We start from the raw sequence: 27,685 nt of genomic DNA on the forward strand, positions 1-27,685 counted from the left end.
CATTTCGCAGAACGCTTCCAGAAGTGCCTCGTCATCATGCCGGTTGTCGTTCGTTGAATATTTCCATAGGCCAATTTATTTCCTTTAAAAAAAAAAATTGGACTTTTTTTTTTGTTTGCATATATATCTCTTCCCCTTGTAAATTAATCGTACAGAGAGATCCGTTTTAGGTATTTGCAAAGGGAGATTTTTAGCTTGGAAATTTTACACTTGACTCTTTGGATCTTCCAGCGAGTGAACTACATTGCTCCTCAACATAATTTGATAAAGATGGGAAGAATGGAGTGCTAGAAATGGAGGCCAAAAATTGGAATCTTTGACCGGTACTTCCTTTCTCGAGTTTCCTTCTTTGTACGAGTATTATCTACGGTTGAAGAGGTCAAATAAGTAGATTGGAAAGAAAAGAAGGGACGGCGAAAATATGGATCCATGATAGTTACGTTTATGGAAAATTTCCGGGTCAGTGTGTTCTCATGATTGGCTTACTTGATGCATCTCTTCTTGGTGCAAGCAACAAGATGAGGTTCCATAGTCCAATTAGCTCTGCCAGCCCTCATATTCATGGAGTCCGGCAAACATCCTTGCAATTTTTACCTCCAAAGCAGTCACAGGACTGCTTCTGATCTTAGTTCCATGCTGTCATTTTTCTGTGACTTCCATGCTGATGTTTTGGAGGAATAATATATATATACCATTAATGTCATGGGTAAGGTGAAAGTGACGACATTTCACTTTCAAATACACCTTACTCTGGTTGATATTGTTTGTTGATCACAAAAATCATTGTAAACTTGGAGAGTGATGAAACCCTCCAGGCTCAGCAGAATGCCCTCCACAGGTCAGAAAGCCCTACTTTCTACTGCTTCACTGAAAATTGCTTTAGTTTGGATCTCTGGTTGGATTACTGGGCTCAACTTCCTTAGACTCAAGCAGAAAAAACACACAGGAAAAAAAAAAAAACATAAAAAACAAAGTACCATGCTGAATGAGCATTAATTGCATAAGCAAAATATTTCTAAACACAAGCACAGATCAATATCCAACCCTGACCAGCAAGGATCTAGCAAATAAGTAAACAAAAGCTTACGGGCAGGTATTTGTGCTGCCCCATATCATTCACCGACCTCTCAGTCAAAAGGATCAAATTCTCCTTAAAAGGAGAACTGAAAACTATTATTAAACATAATTGGCTGACTTAAGATCAGAAGCAGCGGATGCTAGGTTATCATTTGATAATATGGACAAAACGTACTCCTCCATGTTCAGGGCAAGTCTTTTCAAGGGCACCATGGACCAAAAGAATCTTCAGGCTGAAACGAAACAAAGGATACAACACTAGCTGCTGAAGCACTGGACAGTGACATGAAATTTCAACTATCAGCTGATGATAAACACATCTTGGCTTCCATCGTTCAAATTATAATTTACAACTATGAAATAAGACAATACTTCCAACTGCTGAATCATAAGTTGCATCGTCGCACCAGCTCAAGATGTTTCAACTAGGGCACTGCAGTGCAGTAAGGTAGAAAGGATGTCCTCGACTTGTACCAGAAGACCATCTTTTTACATCATCACCAAGTACTTCCTCAGAAGGTTTTAGCTTCCAATGCAATTCATAATTTGATAAATCATATGTCCCAGGCGTAAATATGCAGATCCTAAGAGGAACTTCGGCAGTGCATGCTGGCTCCAGTTTAAGCTGAGTAGAGCTTGCCCCACACCAAACATAGGGAGAGATGCTTTCAGATAATGGCTTCCATGGACGGCTTGCTTGAACATTGGAGATTACCTTAATTTCATCCACCAGAGATATATCATGCCATCCTTGATTTCCAGAAGGATCAGAAGACTGAACAGCATCACTTATTTGGTCTGTCCCTGGCAGGGTATCAAAGGTTGTGAGCCTGATGGACACACTGGTTTCAGAACAGTTGCGGATAGTCACACGGGCACTAGCTTCACAGAAAGAAGTGGAGAAATCGTGATTAATCATGCGGGGCCCATCCATTAGCCACCATATTGGGCTCTTGCTGGTGATACTGGAAAACAGAAAGGCAAGAAATCCATCAGAACATACTAGACCCCTGGAAGCTCATGCACAACCCAGCAGTCATCTGGTTTTAGCTCTTGCCTGCAATGACATGAATGACTGGACAAAAGTTGTGATGATGCTTCTGGCGCAACGTCTGGATTACCGCCTAGGATGCTTGAGATTAGGATGAAGTCGACAATGCTTGGACTTCCCTGAATTGCACAGTACAATTGATGAATCCTGTCGAATGCTATGCTCAAGAGAAGAAAGAACAGGGTAGTATCATTCATTTAACATTTCATGTATGAAATTACAAGCATTGCAACAAACATATATTAGCTCTATAGGTAGTGCAACCAATAGCATCTATTGCCGATACAAATATATGTTAAAAAGTTAACATCTCCTATGCAGATTATATATTGGGGGATATCTGCTAAGCAGAACAGACAAAGCATACCACAAAAAGAAACTGACATAAGGACAAAACAATGGGAATCACATTTCAAGAACCATGCATCACTCATAAAATTTTAGGTAACATCATTATGCATTTAATGGAACGACATTCCACCTGAAAAGCGACAAAGTCAAATGACATTTCCAGTAAGAATCCAATGATTTGTCAAAAAATGATGGTGATACAAATGGTAAAGTTCCAAGAGAGGAGGGGATGGCGAGAGCTTTAGAGTATAACAGGGATTTCAAAGATCTAAACTTATGCAACCTTCAGGCATAAAGTAACAAGACTTTGTACAATTTTCATCACAAATTACAGAAGAAAATATTAAGATAGATCCTAAGGTATCACTATATTTGGAACATATTGCATTTGGAAGCATCAAGATACAGAGTTCAGGGTTGTGAAGAACCAAGAGTCAAAAAGTTGAAGTGTTGATAAGCATCCCAAAACAGATGGCAAGATATTAAAGATTTTAATGTCACACAGTTCCAGTTGTTGGAGCATTTAGCAAATTAATTCTTTTTAAAAAAAATCAAGGGAGTCTCATAACCCTGTTCAAACAGCTTGAGAGAATGAAAAGCTCCAAATGCCTAAGTATTGATTATAAATGTGCTAAATTTCCCAGAACTTGTAGGCACCAAACAGTTTATTCAACTAGCAGTAAAAAAATTGTTGAAAAATTATGCAACAGTTCATAACTTCATACTGATTCAGTTTTACTAGAGCTATGTAAATGATATTGAGAAGTATATAGATAACCAGTTAATATAATTAAAAAAGAAGTGGAATCTGCTGAACCTGCACCAACTTCCCCTGGTGATATCGTTCATGGTGGTGAAAATCAACCAAAGGTGACCTGGAAATATCAACTAAAACTTTATTGCTTCCCTGAGGACCCAGTAGTACATCACTTCCTTGGACACCGAGATTTCTTTCTTTATTTGTGCTTCTACAATCCTGGAACGCAAATTAATTAATGGAGTTTTAAATACGAAATGGCAATGTAAGATATTTTGTATAGCCCATTACTTTTTATTTCTATAATTTCCATATCCCGATTAAGATCTTGCTATAACAACATTTTTTTCGTTTTTTTTCTTGGGGTACAATAAAGCTTGCAAACCTTTAGCTTAAAGAAGCACGATAATGCTTGACCAGCAGATAAAGTTTGTGTTGGGCAGATAGAAACATATGCTGGCAGTGTTGATATCTCCAACTGATCTCCGGCACATGACAGCTGATTAAGACAGAATGTCTCCGAACTTGTCCTGTTCACAATGTCCAAGCGCACAAGAAACTCCTGCAACCTCGATGGGCAAGGAGTGATCAGGAATGATACATCTAACGATGGCAATACCTGCAAAATGAAGCAAATATTACTTGAGAATTCACAGTTGCAAGAGTCAACCTGAAGATCAGTAGTCCAACAAAAGACTCCAAGAATCATAATGAACCAGAAACCTTAAGAAATCATTTGTTAGAAAACAATATGTTGAGAAGGCTAATGACTTGTAGAAACATGTTTGGAAGAACAAGGTCAAGAATTACAAAGTAAAATCTTCTATAGAAGAACTTTAATCCGGGAAAGAAAGTGGGAGTCTCATGGTGGTCATCTCCATCGAACTGGTGGATTCATCAAAAACAAACTTAACATATATGTCATCTTGGGTCATAGTCAGGTTGTCATAACATACAAAGCAAACTCTTGATGATATATGCTTTTGTAATGGCTCTAAAACACATTAATTATGTGTCTTCAAGATCACACGGATGGAATAGAAGGACCATGAATTTCCCCCTTTTTCCAAGAGCGCCATGATCTTCTATGATATATCAGTAAATTTTTAAGAATACAATGAGATCAATTTCATGGATCCTACTTCTACATTGGCTCCTATACAGTGCAACTTCAAAACAAATGTCTTTAACTTTTTCTGACCTTCCGATTAAATTTTCTTGAAACTACTCTCCAACACGTTGAAGAGATTGTGGGCTATCCCCTCATGATATTTATACCATTTGTCATAGTTGAAACTTGATACTCATCAATATGTTTCGGGATGGGTTGAGCCCAGAACCGTAACAAGGCTCTTGCCATTCCAATAGTAATCAGTTAAAATCAACCTTGATAATAGAACCTCATAGGAATTTCATCTATGATTTATATCAGATATAACATATAAAGTGCAAGATGGAGCGTTTCGATCAAGTTTACAATTAAATGTGAGGCGAATTCCCAAAACAAGGTATTAATCTACAAAAGAAACCTAGAAGTCAGTATGTGAAGAAGATAATGGAATGAGAGAAGTTGTTTCATCATTTCACAAACTCAAGCTTAAATGAAATTACAGGACTAGTTTCTCCTTTTATATAGGCCTATTTTCAACTAAAGCTGTATTGGTTCTGCTGCAGAAACAGAACTCTAAACCAAACAATATCAAAGAAAAAATAATTTTTAAATACACTATGAATCCCATCAGTTAAACTTGAAAAGTAAATATAAGGAATGAGGCCATATGGTGGCTGGCCAACCAAATTATTCTCCATATTGTGGTTGGCCACTTCTAAATTCTCTCCAAATCTTCCCTTTTTCTCCTTTTCATCCTTTCTTTTCTCCTATCTTCTCATTTTTCCATTTTTCCTCCTTTCTTCTATCTACACTCTTTTCTATCTTTCTGTTCCTCTTCTTAAAAACTATCAGGCATCTTTCTATTTCCTCTTCTCTTAGGCGGGAGGGTCCACTTTGACCAACTGGATCCCCCAAAGACTTATTACTACCAGCTGGCCACTTATTTTCTGCAGAACAAATGAGAAAACAGCAAAACTAATATAAGAGAGGTCTTTTAGCAGAATATTACACCAAAGCCTCCATCCCATCTAATGCCAGCTCAGATGATTCTCAAATTTTCAAAGCAATGGAAATGTTTTACAAGCAAGATCATATTACATAAATAATCATTTTTAATCTAGCAGAGCATTTAAATAGAAATATTCCAAGAAATCAGTAGACAATAAAATAGCTTTTTTCTTAGAAATTTTAAGAATATTATCATGCCTAATTAATTGTATTTTTGTATAAATAATTAGAGTTACACCACAAGCATGCACGCATGCATGCACACACTTTCAAACCATTAAGGGATCATTCTTGGAGCGTCACTTTTTGTTAAACAGTTAAAGCATACAAAGGACGTGATGCTCCCATCAGGGAAATAGACCATACCAAGCTGAAGCATCATAAAACCTATTTCTCTCTTCCCCTATTCCTCCTTTATAGCATAATTCCTAGGTCAAAACTCTACAATTAGGCCAATGAAGTTCTTGAGATTGACAAATAATAGGCACTATTACTCGCAAAAAATCTGCAAACCAGGACAATTAACAAAAAACCTTGTTAACATATCTTAATTAACTTGGAAATTTATTGTTTATATGGAAGGGGCACTAAAATATTTTGCTAAGTTGTCCTCTCAATAAAGGTACCAAAATACCATCCCAATCAAATGGTTACTTTAGATTAAAGGCTCTATTGGTTTATAACATCACATTGAAAATTCAAATGGAATTTATACTATATATGTTCTCTCATTTCATCTAAACAAAACTTTCATATCTTTATATTTTCTATTTTACGAGGAAAATAAATCTCATATAACCAAGAATCACTGAAATCCTTGCAAAGATCTAACCATCACCCATCAATGCAACAACTATGTCTGCCTCTTCGTGAATGATTTTAGATTTTTACAAATCACATTCAGTATTCTATCCATACTACAAACAGTTTTTGCTATTTCATGTTGTTTATAGGCCAGACCAAAATTCTAGTTGGAATAAAGCTTGTAAGATGGTTGTTCCAGAGTAGCATCCACTCAAAAACAATACTTCAAAGGTGTCAATTCTCTCCCTTTTTATGCTACTCCAAGGTTTGTTCTAAATCATATGGTTGGCTGGCTTCGATAGAAACGAAAGGGTGTTAATCCGCACGGAATCGGATACTCTTGACTTTGTTTTTCCCCAATTTTGGAAGAAGTTACCTTGACATCCTCATCCATACAGCAATCATCTTATGAGGGTTAATATTTTATGCTCAACAATCAAAATGGTCTTAATTTCATCTTATAAAGCTTCCTGCTGAGCATACCATATGTGGTGACTTTAATTCCTTTTATGCTACTTTTTGACGCTTTATCTTTTGCCACATGTAGCTGGGATAAAGCAGACTCATTGTGGGGTTTTTTTGAAAATTTCAAGTTATAGGGCTTAATAGTCAATACATGTTTTCATGCCAAAATTAACTTCCTCGTACTCTTTTAGTTCAAATCAAATTTAAATTACTTCAAAGAATTCCTTCTTCATTCTGGTTCAATTCTCTCCCCTAACCCAGTCTGATCAACCACACTTAATCATTTAAAATAACATAAACATGAGGCCAAGTCCTGAATGCTGGAAGGAAATATTAGCACAAGATTTTCATAGACATGCAGGCAGAAATTCAACAATTGATTTCCACCATGGAAATGCTTTGCTTGCTGATTAAGTTAAAAAAATGGATTTCAAGCATTTTCTGCTACAGTTGATATAATGTGGTTAAGCACTTAGCTAGCAGGACCTATGCTAAATCATCTTATCTATCTTAAATTTATAAAGGTTTTTTCGCATGTATACCCTCCTAAATATATGAAATTGCATGAATATTCTCGTAAAATTACTATTTGTATGTATATCCTCATAAAATACTTGTTTTGCATCCATTTTTTTTCTTTTTTGCATATATACCCGTGCCATCTAACACCTTAAAATTAAAATGACTGAAATACCCTTATGGGTAGACGTGCAAAAAAAATTATAAGGGTATACAGGCAAATAGCAACTTTACGAGGGTATTCATGCAATTTTTCATATTTAGAATAGTATACATTCAAAAAATCTATTAAAAATATATCAAACTCGGAGACTTGCTAAGTCTTTCATGATTCAGTCGGATCAACAAGTCAGAAAAAGATCAAGTCACATTGTCAATTTTCTTAATTTAAAATCTTGACTCGATCAAGTTGGAATATTAGATGATCATCATGGTGCTATTCTCCTTTTAATATTGATATAATTATCATTATTGAATCTATGACATCTATATATTCTTCATTATTTTTAAAAGATTAAAGCATATCGAATTTAAATTAATTATACATACTTAGATTAGCAATAGTAAAATATTTTTTAGTGATTTGTAAATGTTGAGTTGTTTGTTTGTTGAGGTGAGAATTTCATAAAAACAACACAATTATTCTACAAGAGTTGACATTAACATAAAATGAAGCGACATGATAATAGTAATTTTGTTGTCACCTTTTTTTATTAAAAACAACTAAATTATCTTTATGAATTTTGTCAGTTTTTATTGGATTTTTTAAGGGTATACCTCCCTAAATATGCAAAATTGCATGAATACACTCGCAAAGTTGCTATTTGCATATGCATCCTCATAAAGTTTTCTTTTTGTGTCTACCTATAAGGGTATTTCAGTCATTTCAAATTTAAAATGTTTATTTTTTAACGGCGCTAGACGGTATACATATATAAAAAAAGAAAAAATAAGGGTATACATATAAATAAATAATTTATAAGGGTATACATGCAAGTAGCAACTTTACAAGGGTATTCATGTAATTTTATATATTTAGGAGGTTAGATATGCAAAAAATCCATTAATAAAATGTACTTACCCAAACAAATAATCAAATACAAGAGCGGCAAGAATACAGCCCAATGTATAAGAATTAAGGAATAATGTTTTCTTTTTGCTGTTCTTCGGCTGTCTTGTAGGTTTATAGAAAAATTAACTTAAGTGTGCACTGTCACTCACATTTGGAATGCAACATACGTCTTTTGCCGAGTTCTACATTTTTTCATATACTAAAAGTCTAAAAGGTGCGAATGAAGCCCCACATCCTTCTGTTACTAGCGTAGTCTAAATCCACATGTATGTGCTTAATACATGATATGTGATTGTATTTATTTGTCTCTCTTTAGGATTTTGGGTAGCACACAAGTGAATCCAAAAACTTGCATCAAAGATAATTAGTTTCATAAAGTTATCCAAGATTAAAATACAAGAATGGCTGTAATGAAGCCATAAACTAAATTTCATTGTCTTACCTCCAAATTATAATGCATGCGCAGTGTGCGATAGGTCATGTCGCTAGAACTTTCCATCTCATAATATACTGATATATAGAAGGAAATGCTCCCACAGAGTCCAGCATGAAACCAAAGAGGCCACATAAATGTTGTCCCCCCTGAATACTAGCATCCTGCAGATATAAAGATAATAAACTCTCAAACCATTGAAAGAACACTATATTTTTCCAACTAAACTGGAATAGAGGGCTTAGCATGCCAGTGTCATTCTCTGCTCACATTGGGAAATGAGAACAAAAGGCCCCTCGACTTCTCCATTATATTTCCTGGTACATCATTGCTCGCAGAACTTATCCGCTTTTCTAGACACCGAGGAAAATCCAGGTTTAGGTCCGCAGAGCTCCCAGGAATCAAGAACCTTGCATGACTAATCTTCATTTTCATGTTCTGCAAATTCCCAATTCGTTTAAGCAAGTTGAGTTTGAGCATTTGCCAATGGTACAATGCAATAAGTATTTTCATTCAAGCAATCAGTACATAGGAGGAAAATGGAATAAGTTCCATCAGTTACAGCTGACATACTGTCTCTATAGCTCAGAGAATGCCTAAAAATTGCTCCTAAGCTACAGCATTATAGATTTAGAAGAAATTTATGACGTAAAAAGGAAATAATAGCGCTGCAAAGCAAAAAGTAACAAATGATCAAAGCATCAAGGATCAGACCTTCACTGAATATTCTGACTGGTTTCTCAGTTCCAGCATGAGAAGCCGTAAATCACCTGTAAATGCTTTTTTCGGTAGGTGATGAACACATCCCTCGAGTTTGGGTAGACCCTGAATATAAAGAAAGAGGAGTCATTATTCTTATTCTCCAACAGATACCAAAGAAGTAGAGGAAAAAAGGGAACCTTGATCACAATAAAATTCAGGTTCCTCTGCAAAGAATGCCTAGCTCCCTTTTTCCCTTTCTTGTTTTTCATTGTATCAAACTCAAAGTACTGATAACCGACGACTGAATCTGATAATGTCCACCTCACTCCAACTATTTTCAGTATACCTTCAACTCGTGGAGTGACTTTTAGTTGTATCTGAAAGTGAACAAAAAATCACATATTTTGTGACATGTAGACCGAAGATTGTCGACGAATGAAATTTTCAAAAATGGTACATTATGTGTAAATTCCAATGTCATGATCTTGATCAGTATAAGTTAAAATGCATCAAAAGGCAAAAAGAAGTGCTACTACAATCCAACTACAATACTCAACAGAACCATAATGCAAGGAAACTGTCGTTTTATAGCTCTCACCAAGCTATAAATGTGGAGGTTGAATGTAACTCTAGGCACAGATGTTAAACAGGGAGCTAGATTGTGATAATTTAGTAATGGAGAGGTAGACATTATATGACTGCGACTTTTCATAATGGTTAAAAGATAAATGCAGGAAACATGTTTCTTATGCAATTAAATTTTCGTGGAAAAATGGATTCTATTTGGTTTACCTAAAATGGGGAATGGATCGGAAAACACTCATAAAATACCCATAAAAGCCCAGTATAAACTGAAAGGAGCATATCAAGAAAAACAAAAAAAAATCAAAGAGAATCACTTCTAGACATTTTTCTTGTATTTCCCATAGTTCCTCTTGTATTTCCCACATAATTGTCGCTTGTTTTGCATCATTGTCTCCTATTTGTGACTGTTAAAATTTATTGGATACCTGGCTTTTGTTTCTGTTTCACGTACTATTTCTTACACCTGTTTCTGAAAGTGATGACTATTGTTTAAAATGCAAACATTGTTACACTTGATTTAATTTTATGCCATTTTCTTCTACATACACAATCTGCTATTAAAATTCATGAAGAACTCACAAGTCTACAACTATTCTCAGAAGGGTCCCCCTAGAATAGACAAGAAACTTCATTAGCATTTACTGCTTTGAAGTAGAGTCAATCAACTACATCATCATTAATAGTAACCTACCTGTGCTCACTCCAATGCCACTACTACCATCCGAAAGACAGAAAAGTAAAACCATAAAGATGTAGGTCCCGACTCCTGACTCTCAAATGTAATCAATCAAGCATTTAACTCAAAAAGCTGGCATCAAAGGAACACACCTCTTCTGGAAACCCTTCCATGCAACCATACCCGATTTGCTTCATCACCAATCAACCACTTGTATAGGGCATCTCTTTAACATTTTTTAACAGGTAAGAATTAAAGAAAATTTGTATTTGAGAATGGAAAGTAACACCACTATATTTTTCCACTAAAACCTCCCTATCTGTAATGCTCTTTTTGTGGACAACTGATAACTCAGTATTCAGCCAATTAATAAAAGCTAGAAGACATACTCAAAAAATTTTATTGACTACCGCAAGTTTTCCTTATTAAATAATAGAATGATTTACTCTATAAAACTATAAATCAAATATATAGACATACTTCCATGTATCAGGATAGATAAGCTACCATGTTTGATACTCTGTATCATACACTGATTTGATTGCAACTAATCCATTTTTGCATACATTCATAATCAGGCACTCAAGTTCATGGAAGAGGTTAAAGTACATGAGATATTAATTAACTGCAAAGCAAGGGAGATATAGCATATACATGCAGGAGATATCAGAGTTACTGACTGGATAATCCAAATTCAAATCCCTACTCGCTACCATTCTAGAATTTTAACAATTAACAAAGAAATCTTCTTAATCAAATACTTACCCTTTTAGTCTCGCGTCCTTTAAGAACAAAATCAAATTTTGATAACATGAGGGAAGAGTCATCACTAGAATCCCTGCAATGAGCAGCCATGAAGCATTTAGTAGTGGCAAAAGCAAAGTTAACCAATGTTCACCATCTCATTACCAAACTGGTACCGGTACTATGATGGTATAATATTGGTACCACCAAGGTTCGCCGTACCGGTACCGAACCCCGTACCGGTGCCGCACTAGTATAGGCGTACCAAGTGTCGGTACGGTACGGTATGCGGTACGCCAGGCGTACCGACATTGGTGTACCGATATCGGTACCCATCGTTACGGGTACGGTACACTCGGTACCGACCGGTACCGATCGGTACAGCGAACCTTGGGTACCACCGATATAGACTTGGTATGGCGTACAAAGTCTCGGTACGCTCCCCATATGGAGTCTCTGTTCGGTATCAATACAGTACGATACAACCGGTACAGGGCGGTATGTATTGGTACGACAAACTTTAATGTCAACAAATTCAAATAGGAGATAATCAAAAGGATTTTGAGGTGATCCTCGGTGCAATGGAAGGTTGCTCTATTGTGACCTAAAAGTCATGGGTTCAAAACATGGAAACAACCTCTCCGCACATAGGGTTAAGGCTACATATATTTGACCTTTTTTAGACCTTGCAATGGCGGGAGCCTTGTGCATTAGGCTAACCTTTTCAAACAATTTTAAAGGATTTTGGCATCAGAGATTATTTAACATAAACAAGTACCTACAACTAGGAGGCTTTCTGAATTCTGCATCCTCCTCAAGTGCTGTTTCTGATGCACTATTATCTGCATAATTGGTTCAAGGAGCAAAATTTACAAACTTAAATCTATATGAGACAAACTGCAATATGAACATAGGCAAGTTGCATACCAAAATTTGTTGCCACAGATTCTGCAGAGAGTTCGCATATAAGAGAAACACCAGAAACAGAAATTGGAATCTGAAGAGGGTTTTTGAACTCAAGATCCAGTTTTATTGCTTCTGCATAAATATATTCCAGGTTTCAGGACTAAATTCTTAAGAAATGCTAAAATGTTATTAACTGTCAATTCTTTAACATTTACTACACAATATTATGATGCTACAAAATATGGATATGGATTTGGGGTATAGATTCCACATGATATGAATAAGCTAATATACGAAATTCTGAAATGATAACATTTGATAATGCTGGGATATGGCAGTAAATAAATAAATAAAGTGTATGTATATGTGAAAAGGAACCTATGAAGCATGATAGTTTATCACAATGACAAAGCTATACTTCATACAATAACATCAACATTCACAAGTTCCATCATTTAGTCATCATTCAAACTCATAGATCACAATCTATTCCCCATTCAGTCACATCAACATCATAAAGTCTAAAATCAGCCTTCCATCACTAGAAGGTCAGCATCCATCATTAGCCCTTCTGCATCCTCCGAAATATTCGGGAAGTATCCTGGGTGTATCTTGGGCATATTTGTGCTTCCTAGCAATGATGGAAAGAGATTAGATTGCAATAGGATTTATACTAATTTTTCAATGATCCTCCTGTTTCTGCTAAGTTTTCTCCATTCCCTTTACAAGCCTATTTTCCTTAAGCAATCCAACGATAGGATATTCTGAAAACAGATTGTTTGAAGAAAAGAGTCACACAGCACATTCCATCCACATAGCATAACAAGGCCTACTAAAAGTACTTTCTGCAGATACGTGCATGCCAACACCAAACAAAGAAAGGACTCAATGCAAGTTTTGATGGAGGTCACCAGTCATCAAGAAAAAAAGGTCACCCCATATGTTCTTCTACATCAAATAATTCGTTATATAAATTAACAAACATGCCTCCTAATTTACAACATCTAAACTTGTTCCATGAATAATGTGAAATATACAGGTAGATGAAAGAAGAAAAAAAAGCTTGCTGCATAAAATATGATTAAACACAACAATTCAGTTCTATCTCGTCTCCAGTCGCTGACAAGCCTTATCACCAAATATGGGTTAGTCTTGAACTTCAATTGTTTACCATTAAGGGTTAATAACTTTCAAGTTCTACCAATTCCTCAAACTTAGGTAGGTTTTAAGCTTCGAATTCTTTTCTATCTAGGGCAGATTCCTCAGATTTCCCTTCTGTAACCAACAGGAGTATTTCCCGCTCTTTCTTAGAAAACAAGGATCATATAATGAGCTCCAAAGAAGAGAATGAATATCCACCATAAGAATTAAAAACAAGGTTCCCAAATCATAAAACATATATTACAAAAATTTACTCTTAGTTGGAAAAGGAAGAGAGTAACACAATCATACCCTTAAGTGTAATTTAAACTACATATGAATGCATTCAAACATCACAATTTTAATTAAAATAAAGACAGTAAATCAGCATTCGACGAACCGACCTAAACCAGGCGGTTCGACCCATAGCAATCCAAATCAACAGCAAATTAGGATGTTTCGGTTCACAAAACCCCTCCGCTCCCCTGGTGCGATGATTCAACTATTTGCTCTCTCTCTCGATGATTCAAGAGCCTTCGAGAGCTCTCTTACTCTCTCTCTCTCTGTCGAGTGCTCGCTCACGGAATGCTTAAACATGCTCTAGGTAAGCCTCCCCCCTCTCTCCCCCTCCCTCTCTATCTCTCTCAGCCGGACACTCGCTTTCTTGCACTCTCTGCTCCCTCCTCTTTGACATCGTGACAACGTTAGCCACCCTCAAGGTAGCACCCCTCCCTCCCTCCCTCCCTCCCTCCCTCCCTCTCCGTTGGATGCTCACTCGCTCCCCCCCCCCCCCCCCCAACCTCGACGCCCTCAAGGTAAGCCTCCCCCCTTCTCCTCCCTCCTTTCTCTCTTTCGCCCTCTCCCTCCCCATGTTTCAGTGCGCCCCAACTCAGTATGTACATATCGGTACCATACCGAACCGATCACCAGCCAATGCGAGCGCCAGTATCGGTCCAGCGGACCTTGCATATTTATAATAACAATTGATCTCTAACTTTTTTTACATGCAGCAGTTGTATAAATTTGTCGCCGAAAAGAGAACTTTTATGTTCTCAAACAAGCTGCTTTCTTAGGTCTAAGCTAGTTGTAGATGATGAATATTTTTTGATGATAAGGGACAATGTTAATAATAAACAAAATCATTTAGCCTTTTTCCAACAATTTGGAGTCAGCTTTATGGATCCTCGTTCGCTAAATATTTCTATTTAGCGCCACTTTTCATTTTAAGGTTTGTCATACCATACCGAACTGAGTGGTGCGGGGCATACCGTACTGTATCGGTTCAATATCGGTATACGGTACGACCAACACTCAGTACGCCAAACCGGCCATATACCGTACCATACCGACACAGTGATAGTGTGGCACCGATATGGGGGCCCCTAGCGAGACAACATATCTTGTTTCATGTTATTGTAAGTTTATTTATATCTTTCCCCACAACCTCCATTGATGTTAGTTTAGATCTTTCCCTCTTTTTGTCACCACCTTCAATACAAACCAAAGTACCCCTTCTTATTGAACCCTTTTCAAACCTTCGTTGTACATGTTCATACCATTTAAATCGATTTTCCATCACTTTGTTCTTGAGGAAGTAACGAAAACAGTCACTTTGTGGCATCTCTTGGTTTACATTTCTTCGTTTCCATTCTCACTAAATTTACATTCCACAAGCTATGTATTTTCTGCAACTATCTCATCATATATATACTAGCTTAACCAAGCATAAAAAACTGCGAACAGCTCTTTCCAAATTGAACACAGTTAATTGCACTTCTACATTATATATAAACTCTATGAAATGCATATTGAAAATTTATGTAATTGTGCTTAAGGATAAGAAAATAATGTGATCAAGTGTGCAGAACTGCAGATTCATTAAAAATGTTACAGTGTAGCAAGTTCCCTATCAGAAAGAAAGCAACAGATTGAAGATTCAAGGTATCCTACATATAATTCCAGTTCCAGACTACCTGTACATGTATAACTACACTCTAAGAATTGTTGCAAGCAAAACCTCTTCTTGAAGGGCCCAGTTGCTTGCAAAATCACAGAAACGGGAAAGTGCTAAGTTAATAGTTTTACTTTTACTGATACTTTAAGACATTTCAAGTAGAAAACATTAGTTGAACATTTATAAACATCTCATCCCATACATACTGACACATTAATGGACTGGCCCATCAGTTGATTGCTAAGAGAAGTTTGCTGATAGTAGTGATTGAAACAATGGTTTGGGCCATACCAAGGTGTAATTTCATCACTGCAACTTAGTGGTTTTTGAATATCTGGCATACTGCCCAAGGCTAAAATGCCATGATATCCCATCTTACGATAAAATATTTGCCATGCCAATATACAAGCATAGATGTAGTAGGATGGGAGCAATTTAAGATAAGGAGAGGTGTGTATTGGAACCAAAGTTTTAAATCCTGTGGGATGGGGTTATTCCGGTTTCTCCATAGAACAAGATGCTCGCTATCCCGCCCTATCCCGGCAGTGGTCCCGATCATGCATCCCGATAGATATCCTCCATCTCTCTCCCCTTCTTCTTTCCTTTCTTTCTTTCTTTCTTTCTTTTTCATATTTCTTTGTTTCTTTCTTTCCTTCCTCTCTTTCTTTTTCTTCTTTCTTTCCTTCCTCCCTCTCTTTCTTTTTCTTCTACCTTCCTTTCTTTCCTTTCCTTTTTCTTTCTTTTTCTTATCCCTTCCTTTATTTCTTTTTTCCTTTTTCTTCTTCTTTCTCTTTCCTTTCTTCCTTCTTTCCTTCCTTTCTTTTTCTTCTTCTTTTCTTTCTTTCTTTCCTTTTTCTTCTTCTTTCCTTTCACTTTTTCTTTTTCTTCATCTTTTCTTCCTTTTTTTTTGTTTCCTCTTTCTTCTTCTCTCCCCGTAAGGATGGGTTTTGGGGCTCGACCTGGTCCCAGTCCTGTTTTCTCATAGGAACGGAATGAGACGGCCGGGACGCTCCCGATCCCATCAAGAGTTAAAACCTTGATTTGAACATCTCTAGACGCAACAAATCACCTTATAGAAAGAATAGAAATATAAGGATGACATTGGAGATCATGGTCTAAGTAAATGGTCGATGTTGCCTTCCTTCTACAAGCTAATTTTCAATTTCAATATATGGTCATGCTCCAGCAATGCTTTCCTTGGATAGTATGCTGGCTCATCCAAACCTTTGTAGCTGAAACCTCCACTCAAGACACCACATACTTCATAATCTTGCTGACACACCCAGAAAAGCCCCCCATAATTTGACTCTCAAATCAAGTTATAATTTTTTCCCCTTCTTACTACCATTTTTCTAAGAAAAATCTACAAACAATGCATTTATGCATATTCTACGAGACAATCATCAAATAACTAAATTCTTGTATCCACTCGGACACTTCCAAGGCACTTATTCATTCTCTCTCTCTCTCTCTCTCTCTCTCTCTCTCTCTCTCTCTCTCTCTACCAAGAGCACAAATTCCACAAAATCGCACTCGGCTTGGCATCCACAATCACTTCTGATAAGAGAGAAATTGAAGCATTCTATTAAGGTTTATGCATATTATGTATGTTAAAAGGAACAACACAATACCCATTAAACCATACCTCCTGCCACACAAACACAAGAGTTATTGTATTTTTTCAACGGGGAGGTTTTTGGCTGTGAATCTAGCCAGTTAGATTTGACAGTGGATATCGAAGGAACCATTTCTTCCTCCAAAGCTTGCCACATGCTTTCACTCACTTGGACCTGCTTGAAAGAAACAATTCAATATACAAGTAAAGAAATGAATTTAACTTTATTCTGCTGACAATAAAAGACAAGCAGATAAAAGAACTGTATCTTGTGTTAAATAATTAGTTGAAGCATATGACCTTTTATACAAAACACTTAAGCAATAAAATTTGCAATTTATTAACAATGCCATCCCATTTGTATATATCCAGATAATATATAGAGCAGGCAATGGCTGTTTTTACAGGATTTAATAAAAATTAAACTAACACTAATATGAATCCATTTAACGTCAGTTTTTTTTCACCTAATCCTAAAATTAGCCGAATGAAATGCCTTGCTTGACCAATGATAAAAAGAAACGACTCTTACCAAAAAACCTTAAAATCAATGTGCTATCCTTATTGCATTTAAGCTGTTGGGTCAAGAAAAATAAAGCCAGCAGCCCAGCACCATATAGATTGAGTAAGGCTTGCAGATAAAGTTGAATTTAATGAGAAAAATACAACTAAGCGTCCATTTGGTATTGCCTTCATTTGTGTTTCTGTTTTCAAAAACCCAAGAATAAAAATGAACTACATCGAAATGATATGTATGATAATACCCTTCTATTTTTTTAAAAAAATAAACAGTTCGTGAAACTTTTAGAGTTCTTGGAAGCAAAGGTTGATTGCTTCTGAAAAAGAGTGAAAAGCAATGAATAACAGAAGTTTCATGCAAATGCTATTTTCAAATCAATTGGCATGGGTATTTCACCATTTTGTAGAGAAACAAAAACCCAAGCAATAATGATTCCGAAAAGGTCCATAATCAACATTACAGAAGCATAGATTCCAAACTCTCTGACTAGTACATTAACAGTTAACTATTTTACTTCAGAATAGTTTCTACTTTCTTTTACTGTGCATTTGTTACACCAGAGATGACTATTTCTCGTTTACTTTGTCAATTGAAATAGAAATGCTGAATCTGAATGTATGAATAATTTGGTCAATTATTACCATCAACATCATCATTCGTTTGCACTCTGACAATTGTCACTAACAACAAATACAAAATTGTGGACAGGATAACTATCAGTATCCAATAAGTATACAGAGAAGGTCATAAATAGGAAACAATAGAGGTAATTTCCCTAGCACCTTCAGAAGCAGAACCCCACTGGAGACTCTTCATTCCAGCTTCAGAAAATAACCCAGAAATAGACGAAATTTCAAGAACATTGCAATAAAAGTCACCAAAAAAGAACCAGCACCGGTAAGTAATGAATGACAACATCTACCACTATCAGATCCTCGCAATGGATAGTATCAAGGGATATTATCAATATCAGCATATGATGTGGACAAGACAACTATTTTGAACCCAAGATCGCAAATGGAGAATATTTAGTTTCTGAAGAAAGAAACCTAATTGTCCACTGTGACAGATTTTCTACTGACTCCAGAACCAAAACATCACTAGAGGCCTTGGATTCAAATTTTGATCTAGTTAGAAAAGGACATGAATTGAAAAGCATAAAGACATCAGGAAAAAGAAATTAGAAACAAGCTTTGATAAGAAAGAATGACAAGTTTTCACCCCCAGCAGTATGGGTGACATTAAAGGAACATTATGCTACAGGGGAGAAGATGATAGCTAGTACACAAGACCATGTACAGAGAATATAAGTAACTTTTAGAAGGAAAGCTCAATGTGCAAGTAACATGTTCCCATCAACTCCAGAAACAGAATCTATTTGAAGTTTTTTCAAAACAAAGGTAAACTTATGGTTTGATAACTGTCCATAGGATAGGAGAAAACCACCAGAAACTAATTATTTCTCATTCAACACCATGCACAATCATCCATGAAAATCTGCTGAACATGAGTAATCAACTTACATCTGCAGATGATGCATAAGTCCGAGTATCTTCATAAAAAACTTTGAGTGAGGCCATGTTGATGACAGGAAGTTGAAGCTTGTCTACCTCAAATATCTTGCCCATTCTCTGGTTTGTTCAAAACAGCAGACTTGTCAACATTATATCCAGCTGCTCAAAAAGAACTTAAGAATTTGTAACCATTACCTGAACAACATGAAAAAAGTCACTAAGAAATATAGTTTGCGTTGCCAAGGACTGATGGCTGCATGCGAGAACCTCCAGCATGTGCTTGATTGCAATGTCAAATATTCCAAGAAAAGCATACCACCTTAGGTATATGAAGGAAATGAAATGCCCCAGATTAAAAAATTTATTATGCAAATATAAAAAAAAACATAAATTTTATTTAGTACCTTCCAATATTAAAATGAACATGATTAGTGATATAAGTCCAAGCATTTCCTTTGTACACAAAGAGTGCATTTCTGTATGCTCGAATTGCATGTTGTCTCTGCATTCAGCAAAATGAAACTCAGCATGGACAAAGTCTTTACAAGCTTCTAAATGTCAATCATAAATTGCATACCTGTTCAGAGATATAGTAACGATTACCAGCCAGAATAAGATGAAATCCATATTTGCGTAATAATGGTGGATTGGAAAACAAATAGCAATATGATGCCTGCTCAAGCATTACAGCTGCATGCAAAGAAGGTTCCTGTAAAACTATAATCTGTCAGCAGCAGATATAAAAGCAAAAGTCTTTTTTCTAATTCTTAAATTACCTCATTAGAAATGCGGAAATATACACTGGCTGCCTCCTTATACTGGCCTCTGGTCTTGAGCATTTCTGCCCACCAGAGCCCACATCTTGTTGCATTTCTTTGCCCGGAAGACCCCATTTTCTGTATGGAGAATGGTCAAGCATCAATTAAGTGGAATTGTTATGCACAGAACCAGATGACAGTACAAATATTATAGTGATTTAACAAAAGATATTCTAAGCATCAATTATGTGCTTGTCTTGATCATTGGACATAAAACTTAAGTGACTGAGATTCCAGGCCTGTTTAACCAAAGGAGAATAAATATAGAAGATAGGTAACACTTGCGACAATAAACTAAAAAGTTCATCTTGAGCAACTCATGGCTTTTGCAATACAGATATCAGATGGCCTTCATAACAAGCAAACCTCAAGGAATAAAAAGCAAAAATGTCTAAATATTCCTTACTTTATGTAAGTGTTCAAGGTTTTCTATGTGAAGGTAAAAGATGCCAAAGTCATGACTACCAACATTCAACATCATAAAAGCCGTAAGTCGGTACATTTTGCCAAGTAGGGTGCTGCACCCTCCCTAAGATCTCATAATCTAAATTCACTTCGTCACCCACTTCCCAACTTCAGCACTCTAATTATCACTAATGGAATATTCAATTGCCACTAAATTTTATCCAAGTTAACCTTAGTTGAATCACAAATGCAATCGCTTGAAATTTTATCTTTTCTGAATATCTGAATCATGTAGATCTATAATGTTTGCACTGTCAAATGCAACTGCACACCGAGCTTGAACATCCTCAACTATTTGAAAGTTTTTCTGTCTGATTCCGGCCCTTGAATTTGTTTTACACCTACTCTCAATAGAAGCAACTAAATTCTCGAGCTCCAAAACCTTCTAGTATAAGTATCCAATTTACAATTGCAAGATCATCGATATTGAGAGATAAACTGGCCAGAGCAACTTATTCAATAAGTTAGCACAGGCTTCCAAAATTCCTGATGATAAAATAATAACTTAGAAGTTCCTAATTTTGTTCCAACAGAATATCACTTTCACAATCCAATCCTTCAAACATCAATATAGCCTCTCTATTTGCATAATGCAAGAAATGCCATCCAGTGTCACGATGGCAATATGAATCTGCAAGTCTGATCCATAATATTCACACAGGCTCACAAGACTTCTATATTAACAAGCACCATATTTTGGATCATAAAAACTCAAACTTCCCCTTTAAGTTGCTCTCATATTTGTTGATTAACAATGATAAAAATTATCTTTTCTTTTTCCAAGGCATGAAGATAAAAATCAGCTATTCCAAATGGAATAGTCAATTACAAGCAATGAATGACAAAACTGGAACTTCACCCAAAACAAATAAATTATTTGGATTTAGGACCTGACTAAACTACCAGAACAAAACTCACATGTCAACGCCCATTATCTCTCTACTAAAATTCTTTCAAAATCCTCAAAATAAAGAATCCAGATTTTATATGGGGGAAATCACTGCAATTATCTGTTACATTCACATATTATATCCTTTCACTCTAGTTGGCACACCAAATTACTAGAACATAAGCAAGAAATTTAAAGCATATTTTGAGAAATCAAACTTAGGAATATGGGATATGGAACTGTATTATGAAGTATACTGTCCTTCAATCATAAAATCAAACTTGACTATGTTAATTACATATTAAATCATGGTATGCCGAACCGGCCCGTACCAGCCGGTATCGGCCGGTGCGAGCCGGTCCAGCCAGCTACCGGTACGCTGGAGCCGTGAAAACTGGTACAGGCCGGTTCCGTACCGGAGACGAAGAAGAAGAAGAGAAAAAGAGAGAGCACGAGGAAGAGAGGGAGGAAGACCACCTGTGGCCACCATCGGAGAGCTGCGGAGGCGCATCGAAGGCCGGTGGGGGGCGGCAGAGCCCGGCGGGGGCCGGGGGAACCCGCAAAGGCGCAGCGGAGGCTGAGGCCAAGGCTGCGTCTTTTTAATTTGGGGGTTTTAAAGTGAAGTCGACATATCGGTTGCAACACCCTAGTATTATCCTGATGGGCAGTACAACGACCCTGGCTTGCCCAAGCTAGCATGGGCTTGCCCGATTTCAATCTGAATTCACTAGTAGCTTATTTGGCCAAGCTTGGGCTCACACACGTTGGGTTGAGTATGGGCCTAGTTGATCTTCAGCCAAGTATCTAGTAACCAGGCTGAAACCCTTGATGTTAAATTATCAAAGCTTTATAAACCCTTCTCCCTTCAAAATTTCAAATAACTTCTTAACCCCGAATTATATCGCCTATTACCATATGCTAACTCTAGAAACCTAAGGACATGACTTTAAACACCTCTTTTACCCTCTAGGCTGAAGTCAGTCCTCACTCCTGATTCTTCATTCCAGACAAGATGTCCAAAAAGTCTATGTAAAACCTAGCAATCCCCTTTCTGCTTTACCTGAAACTGAGCACACAACCATTACTTCTCTAAGTTCCTGCATCACATATACAGTGAACTTAAAATATAATGTAATGATCGATTGTTTTCATTTAAGAAACTACATAAAAGGAGAAGAACAAAGAGGCGCTGATAGAAGCGTCCAAAAGAGTCATTAAGATATGTTTGAGGATTTGAACATGGTAAAAAATGTAGAAGGATAGACAGTGGACTTCAAATAGGTAAACCAAGGTTCACAGTTCTCCAATGTTTCAGAACATTGTAGGTGGTAGACTGGTGCCCGGGAGGGTTGCCTAGAATCTGTACAGATAAAGGTCAAGATTGCCAAAGCTAATATGCTCAAAAGTTCAATAGATATAAGGAGAAACTTGAAAAAAATATATATTAGAATCTAAGAAATGGAACATAAAATTATCAAAGAAGATGTAGCAAGTCAATAGGAAGATTGCCAAAGCTAATATGTTTGAAAATTCAATTGATATAAGGAGTAACTTGAAAATATATATATATATATATATATATATATATATATATATATTAATCTAAGAAATGAAACATAAAATTAACAAATAAGATGTAGCAACTCAATTGGAAGCACCAATTTTAAGCAAATTTATGTATACCTATGTAGCAACTCCACACTTAAACACAATGAAAACATGTATACCTATTTGGCCAGTTTTTTAAAAACATCGTAAATCTTATCATTGACAATTGAACAAATGTGTATCTTATATATGATTAAAAATGACATAAGTTCCCTTACAAATTTAATTATTTAATGTAAAAAGTTTAATTGCCATACGTAGTCTATAAACATAGTCATGAACCATGCTATGAACATGTTAAACAACAATTAGCATGAATAACATATGATGATAGGCTTGATCAAGGTTTGTCGTACCGGACCAAACCAGACGATACAAGGCGTACCGTACCGTACTAGTTTGGTACCGATACTAATACAGGAGGCATACCGACAATCGATGCATCAGAAAAATTTCGTACCATATCGTACCGACCATGGAATGCCGTACCGGCCGGTACGTACCGGTTCGGTCCTAGACCGGTACCGGAACCACTAAAAAAAAGGTATTTTCCGGTTTTTTAACCGAACCGGCCGGTACGGGCCCGTACCGGCCTCGTACCGGTGCGAACCGGTCGGTTCGCACCGGTACGATTTTTTTTTTTTTAGAACCACAGCGCCTCGCGCTGTGGTTTTTGAAACCACCGGTACCGGCCGGTACGTACGGTACCGGTCGTACCGGTCCGGCCGGCCACCGGTACGCCAACTGGTACCGGTACGGCGGACCTTGGTACCGACACTATGCTAGTGTGGCACCGATATAGGGTCCGGTACCATGATGACAAACCTTGGACTTAATATAGTAGTTCACAAGTATTTCTCACACATGCTGAAAAACTGGTATAAATAGTTAAAAATTCATCCAAGTAAGAAAAAAATACTAGGCATTTCGAGCTCGCTAGTTGCATCCCCACTAACTAGATTGTGTATCTTTCACTCTCAGCGAATGCCAAGTGTCTTCTAGAATAATACTGCTTATAAACTACTGTATTTGTCTTCTTTTTTTAAATCATATGTGCACACACATAATTTAATTTTGGTGTACATTTAGTACTTCCACAATTTTATCTATCTTCCTCCTTTGAAAACTTAGTTCCATGAATTTCAAATTTATATATTAGTAATACTAGTTGTAAAACATGAACTTATATGACACACAAGTTAAAACTATGCAATTTGCATGTCAAATAATGATCCTCAAACATATGCAGGATAATATTTGATGAATCTATAGATTAGTTAAAATTTTCAAAAAATTGATTCTTTGGTATAAGTTGGAAAGAATGATTAAAGAAGCATACCCAGATGTTTCGATTAGGGGTGGCAATTTTTGGCTTGGGACCTGCCAAACTGCTCAAAATAAATGGTGGCTTTTATAATTGGATCAGTTTTAGGTTAGTCAAGGAAAAACTGATTATATATAGGTGTGGACCTAGTGGGTCACCATACATTGGACAAGCCCTTAAAACCACAGCCCTGGACTTCTAGGATAGTGATATAGCATGGTGGCCTGTGTACCAGTCAAGGTTTGTTTTGAATGATTATAAAGCCATGTACTTCATGATTAAGTATATAAAACTCCAGAGAAAAGTGAAGCAGGAAGCATAAGATTTATAATGTTCAGTTCTCCACTATAATTTTCTCTCTCTCTCTCTCTCTCTTTATATACAAACATATAAATGGATGACACACCTAGATCCCCACTCCTTAACACTATTCCATTTCATTTTTCAAGGAATATGACTGAGAAGTGAAGCCTTAATTTTGTCGATAGGCCAGCTATAGGTCCATATATAGAGTAAATGGGTTGGGTATGGGTCCATTCTTTTCAATCCAAGTATAAATGAGATGGTATGGGTTGAATATTTTATTGACCCTCCCAGAACCCAACCCAACTTGACCCATGGCCACCCGTAGTTCCAATTATGTGTCCATATACAGCAAATAGGCATTTATGTATGCTAGTTTGTGCCAAGTCTAGGGGAACTCTGAATGATTGCTCCTTAGTTGACTGAGCTAAATCTGCAACCAACAAGGTAGATATCCCAACACGGCAAGGGCCATATAGGTTTTATGGTAGGCTGCTCGCTTTTCTAAATCTGCCTTGGCTCGACATTCTGCACAAATTTCCATAGGGTTGATGTCAAGCATAATCGCTAGTTGAAGACATAGTCACTCCTTCCAAGGAAACTTCTCATCTTTAAGTTATGCTCTATAGTTGACTCCATATTTGATGAGCAAAGAATAGGATATGATATATTTTCTTCAGACCAATAAAAGAAAAGTCCATATCCACTTGAAGCTCATTGAGGCACGATGCCTAAATACCAAAAACATCCTCTCATGAGTTCTTGCATTCATCGTTTCTAATGTCATGTCCATACAATGGGTGATCACGAAGAGGTTGATCATATCAACAATAGTCTAATTTTACCTTGAATTCCTCCACCTACTGGCCCTACGAATGATCATCTTAGGCTGCATTTGGCATCATTGTCACTTTTCCTTTTAAAGAAATCTAGAAACACAAATTCTATTTCTATTTTTTTTCAGATTTCTGACAACAGAAAACATGTTTGGCTCACTCTTTTTTTCACAACAAGGGCCAACGACGAGGGAGAAGAAGGGGGGATGGGGCCGGCAACATGGTCAAAGACAAAGGAGAGCTTGACGTCAGGCGGAGAGGCAATCGAGGGAGCAACAGAGGAAAAAGAAGTGGGGATGGGGCCAGTGATGTGACCGGGGATGGGGGATAGCTCGACATCGGATGAAGAGATGGCTGGCGAGGCCTGGAGAGTCAGTGCGGTGGGGCAAGGGGGGACGAGGCTATGGGCGAGATTGGGCCAAAGAAGAGGGGTTGGGAAAAGGGTGAAAAACCACTTTTAAAAAAACTGGAAGTGAATTTTTCACTCACTTTTTTCAGAAACAACGAAAGTTGTTTACAAAAAACAGAAGCAAAAACAAGGTAACCAAACATGTTTTCTACATTGGATTTCATGTTTCTGTTTTTAGAAAAAAAAACATGAAGCAAAAACAGTACCAAACAAGCCCTTATCAAGTATCTTTTTTCAAGTCTCACCAACAAGGATGGTGGAACCGTCCCGAACTATCCGGTACGGGATGTACCGAGCCTACCGACAGCCGACCGGGACGGTTCCGGCCTTCAAATCAAGAGACCAACAAACGAAGGCGCGAGGGAGAAGGAAAGAGAGGAAAAGGGACAAAGAGAAAGAGGGAGAGGGAGAGGAAGAAAAGGAGGGAGGGAGGCAGAGAGGGAGAAGGGCGGGAACGCCGGATTAGGGTCCTTCGTGTGTCGAAGCAAGGGCGAAGTCCTTGTTTCAAAAGGAAGCAGGGGCTTCGGCCCCTTTCTAAAGAAAACAAGGCAGGGCAGTGGCTGTCGACTTCACTTTAAAAAATTCAAAAATATATATAAAAAGAGGTCCAAGCCCTTGTTTTTTTAGAAACAGGGACTCCTCCCCTACTCCAACGCACGGAGAGAGAACTTCGAAAGCCCTCTCTTCCCGCTCCCTCGGCCCTGTTTCGGCACCATTGTCCTCTCCCTCTCTCTCCCTCCCTCCCTCTCCCTCTCTCTTTTTCTCTCTTTCCTTCTCCCTCTCTCCCTCACTCCGCCTCTCTCTCTCTCTCTCTCTGCCGCCCTTTCCCACCCTCCCTCCCTCCCTCTCTTTTCCTCTCTCCTCCCTCTCCCCCTCCTTTGTCGATTTCCCTGTCGGTTCATGCTAGAATAGCATGGCATGGAGGCATACCGTACCATACCGCCTACTGGCATGGGTGTCGGTTCCAGTACTGTGGACCTTGCTCACCAACATCCACAACCACAAAATAATCAAAGCAATGCAATTCATCCACCCTGCTTATATAAAGTTCACATAGAAGGCCAGACTTTATAACTCCAAGGAAAATATTGAACATATAGAGTTGTAACCAGAGGTGAAGAGTGGAATGGAAAGAAACAACTTCGCCAAGACTATCAATTAATTGCAACTTGTTGTACAACATAATCATTGGAAAATAAGAGGACTGACATCCAATATCAACAGCCACCTCGCCTTTCTCCTCCAATGGGAACTCTTGTTAGTCAATAAAGTAGTCACTACAACATCCTCCTCCCTCTCCAACTTCCCCACAAAACTTGGGGAGAAAATGTGCTAAGCAAACAAAGCCAAGCTTATGTGCTCAAAATCTTCCTAGGGATGGCATCACACGACCAACATCATGGATGAAGTAGGTCCTTATTATGTTATACATTAGGTTGTAGTGATTCTACCTCAAACACAAACAAATCCTGTAAAAGAAAATTGCCTCACTATTTAGCATTTCAATTGCTAAATCCCCTGAATAAATACAAAATTAGAAAATCAAATAAAGAAGACAAAATCAAGGCCAAATTAAATTCTCAAAAGAATAAAAAGAGCACAAAATTTGCTATTCTAATATGAAAACATTTCAGGGAAACACATAAGCGAATGAAGATAAAAGGATCATTCATTCAAATCTTATTACATAAATCCTATAAGTTTTAAATAATTGACAGCCCTTACTCTAGAAAGCAACACTTTTTCTATTTTAAGAAGAGAGCCAAATGTACCAAATATGTAGTAAAAGCATTTTCCATGCAATACTCGGATTCCTTTCTTGATTGATCCAACATAAAGTAGGAAAGCCCACTCATTTCCTGCATGAGCAATAAGATGAGCAAATGATATATTAAAAATCGAAAATAGAGTAAACTAAGTGAGGATATTTTCCAACCACAACTGATACAACGGGTAAGAATGCAACAGATAGAGACAGAAAAAAAAAATGAAAATCAAATAGCATTACAAAGACCATGCAAGAATTAAG

At 37.2% G+C, this 27,685-nt stretch overlaps 1 protein-coding gene across 1 annotated transcript in view; it reads right to left on the minus strand.

Annotated features, from left to right (window-relative positions):
* Nucleotides 1–974: 974 nt before the first annotated feature.
* LOC103705726 (trafficking protein particle complex subunit 8) overlaps nucleotides 975–27,685 on the minus strand; it is a 42,356-nt gene continuing 15,645 nt past the window's right edge. The window contains 19 exon segments of the mRNA XM_017842411.3: nucleotides 975–2,042; nucleotides 2,135–2,247; nucleotides 3,297–3,455; nucleotides 3,622–3,855; nucleotides 8,658–8,782; nucleotides 8,785–8,812; nucleotides 8,919–9,086; nucleotides 9,363–9,473; nucleotides 9,548–9,727; nucleotides 11,377–11,449; nucleotides 12,134–12,197; nucleotides 12,283–12,393; nucleotides 17,001–17,145; nucleotides 19,014–19,121; nucleotides 19,200–19,323; nucleotides 19,409–19,506; nucleotides 19,582–19,713; nucleotides 19,781–19,900; nucleotides 27,429–27,515. Of these exon segments, the coding sequence (XP_017697900.2) occupies nucleotides 1,499–2,042; nucleotides 2,135–2,247; nucleotides 3,297–3,455; nucleotides 3,622–3,855; nucleotides 8,658–8,782; nucleotides 8,785–8,812; nucleotides 8,919–9,086; nucleotides 9,363–9,473; nucleotides 9,548–9,727; nucleotides 11,377–11,449; nucleotides 12,134–12,197; nucleotides 12,283–12,393; nucleotides 17,001–17,145; nucleotides 19,014–19,121; nucleotides 19,200–19,323; nucleotides 19,409–19,506; nucleotides 19,582–19,713; nucleotides 19,781–19,900; nucleotides 27,429–27,515 (2,724 nt within the window). The 3' untranslated portion in view covers nucleotides 975–1,498.

Source organism: Phoenix dactylifera, chromosome 16 (genome assembly GCF_009389715.1).
Source record: "Phoenix dactylifera cultivar Barhee BC4 chromosome 16, palm_55x_up_171113_PBpolish2nd_filt_p, whole genome shotgun sequence".
Classification (NCBI taxonomy): Eukaryota; Viridiplantae; Streptophyta; class Magnoliopsida; order Arecales; family Arecaceae; genus Phoenix; species Phoenix dactylifera.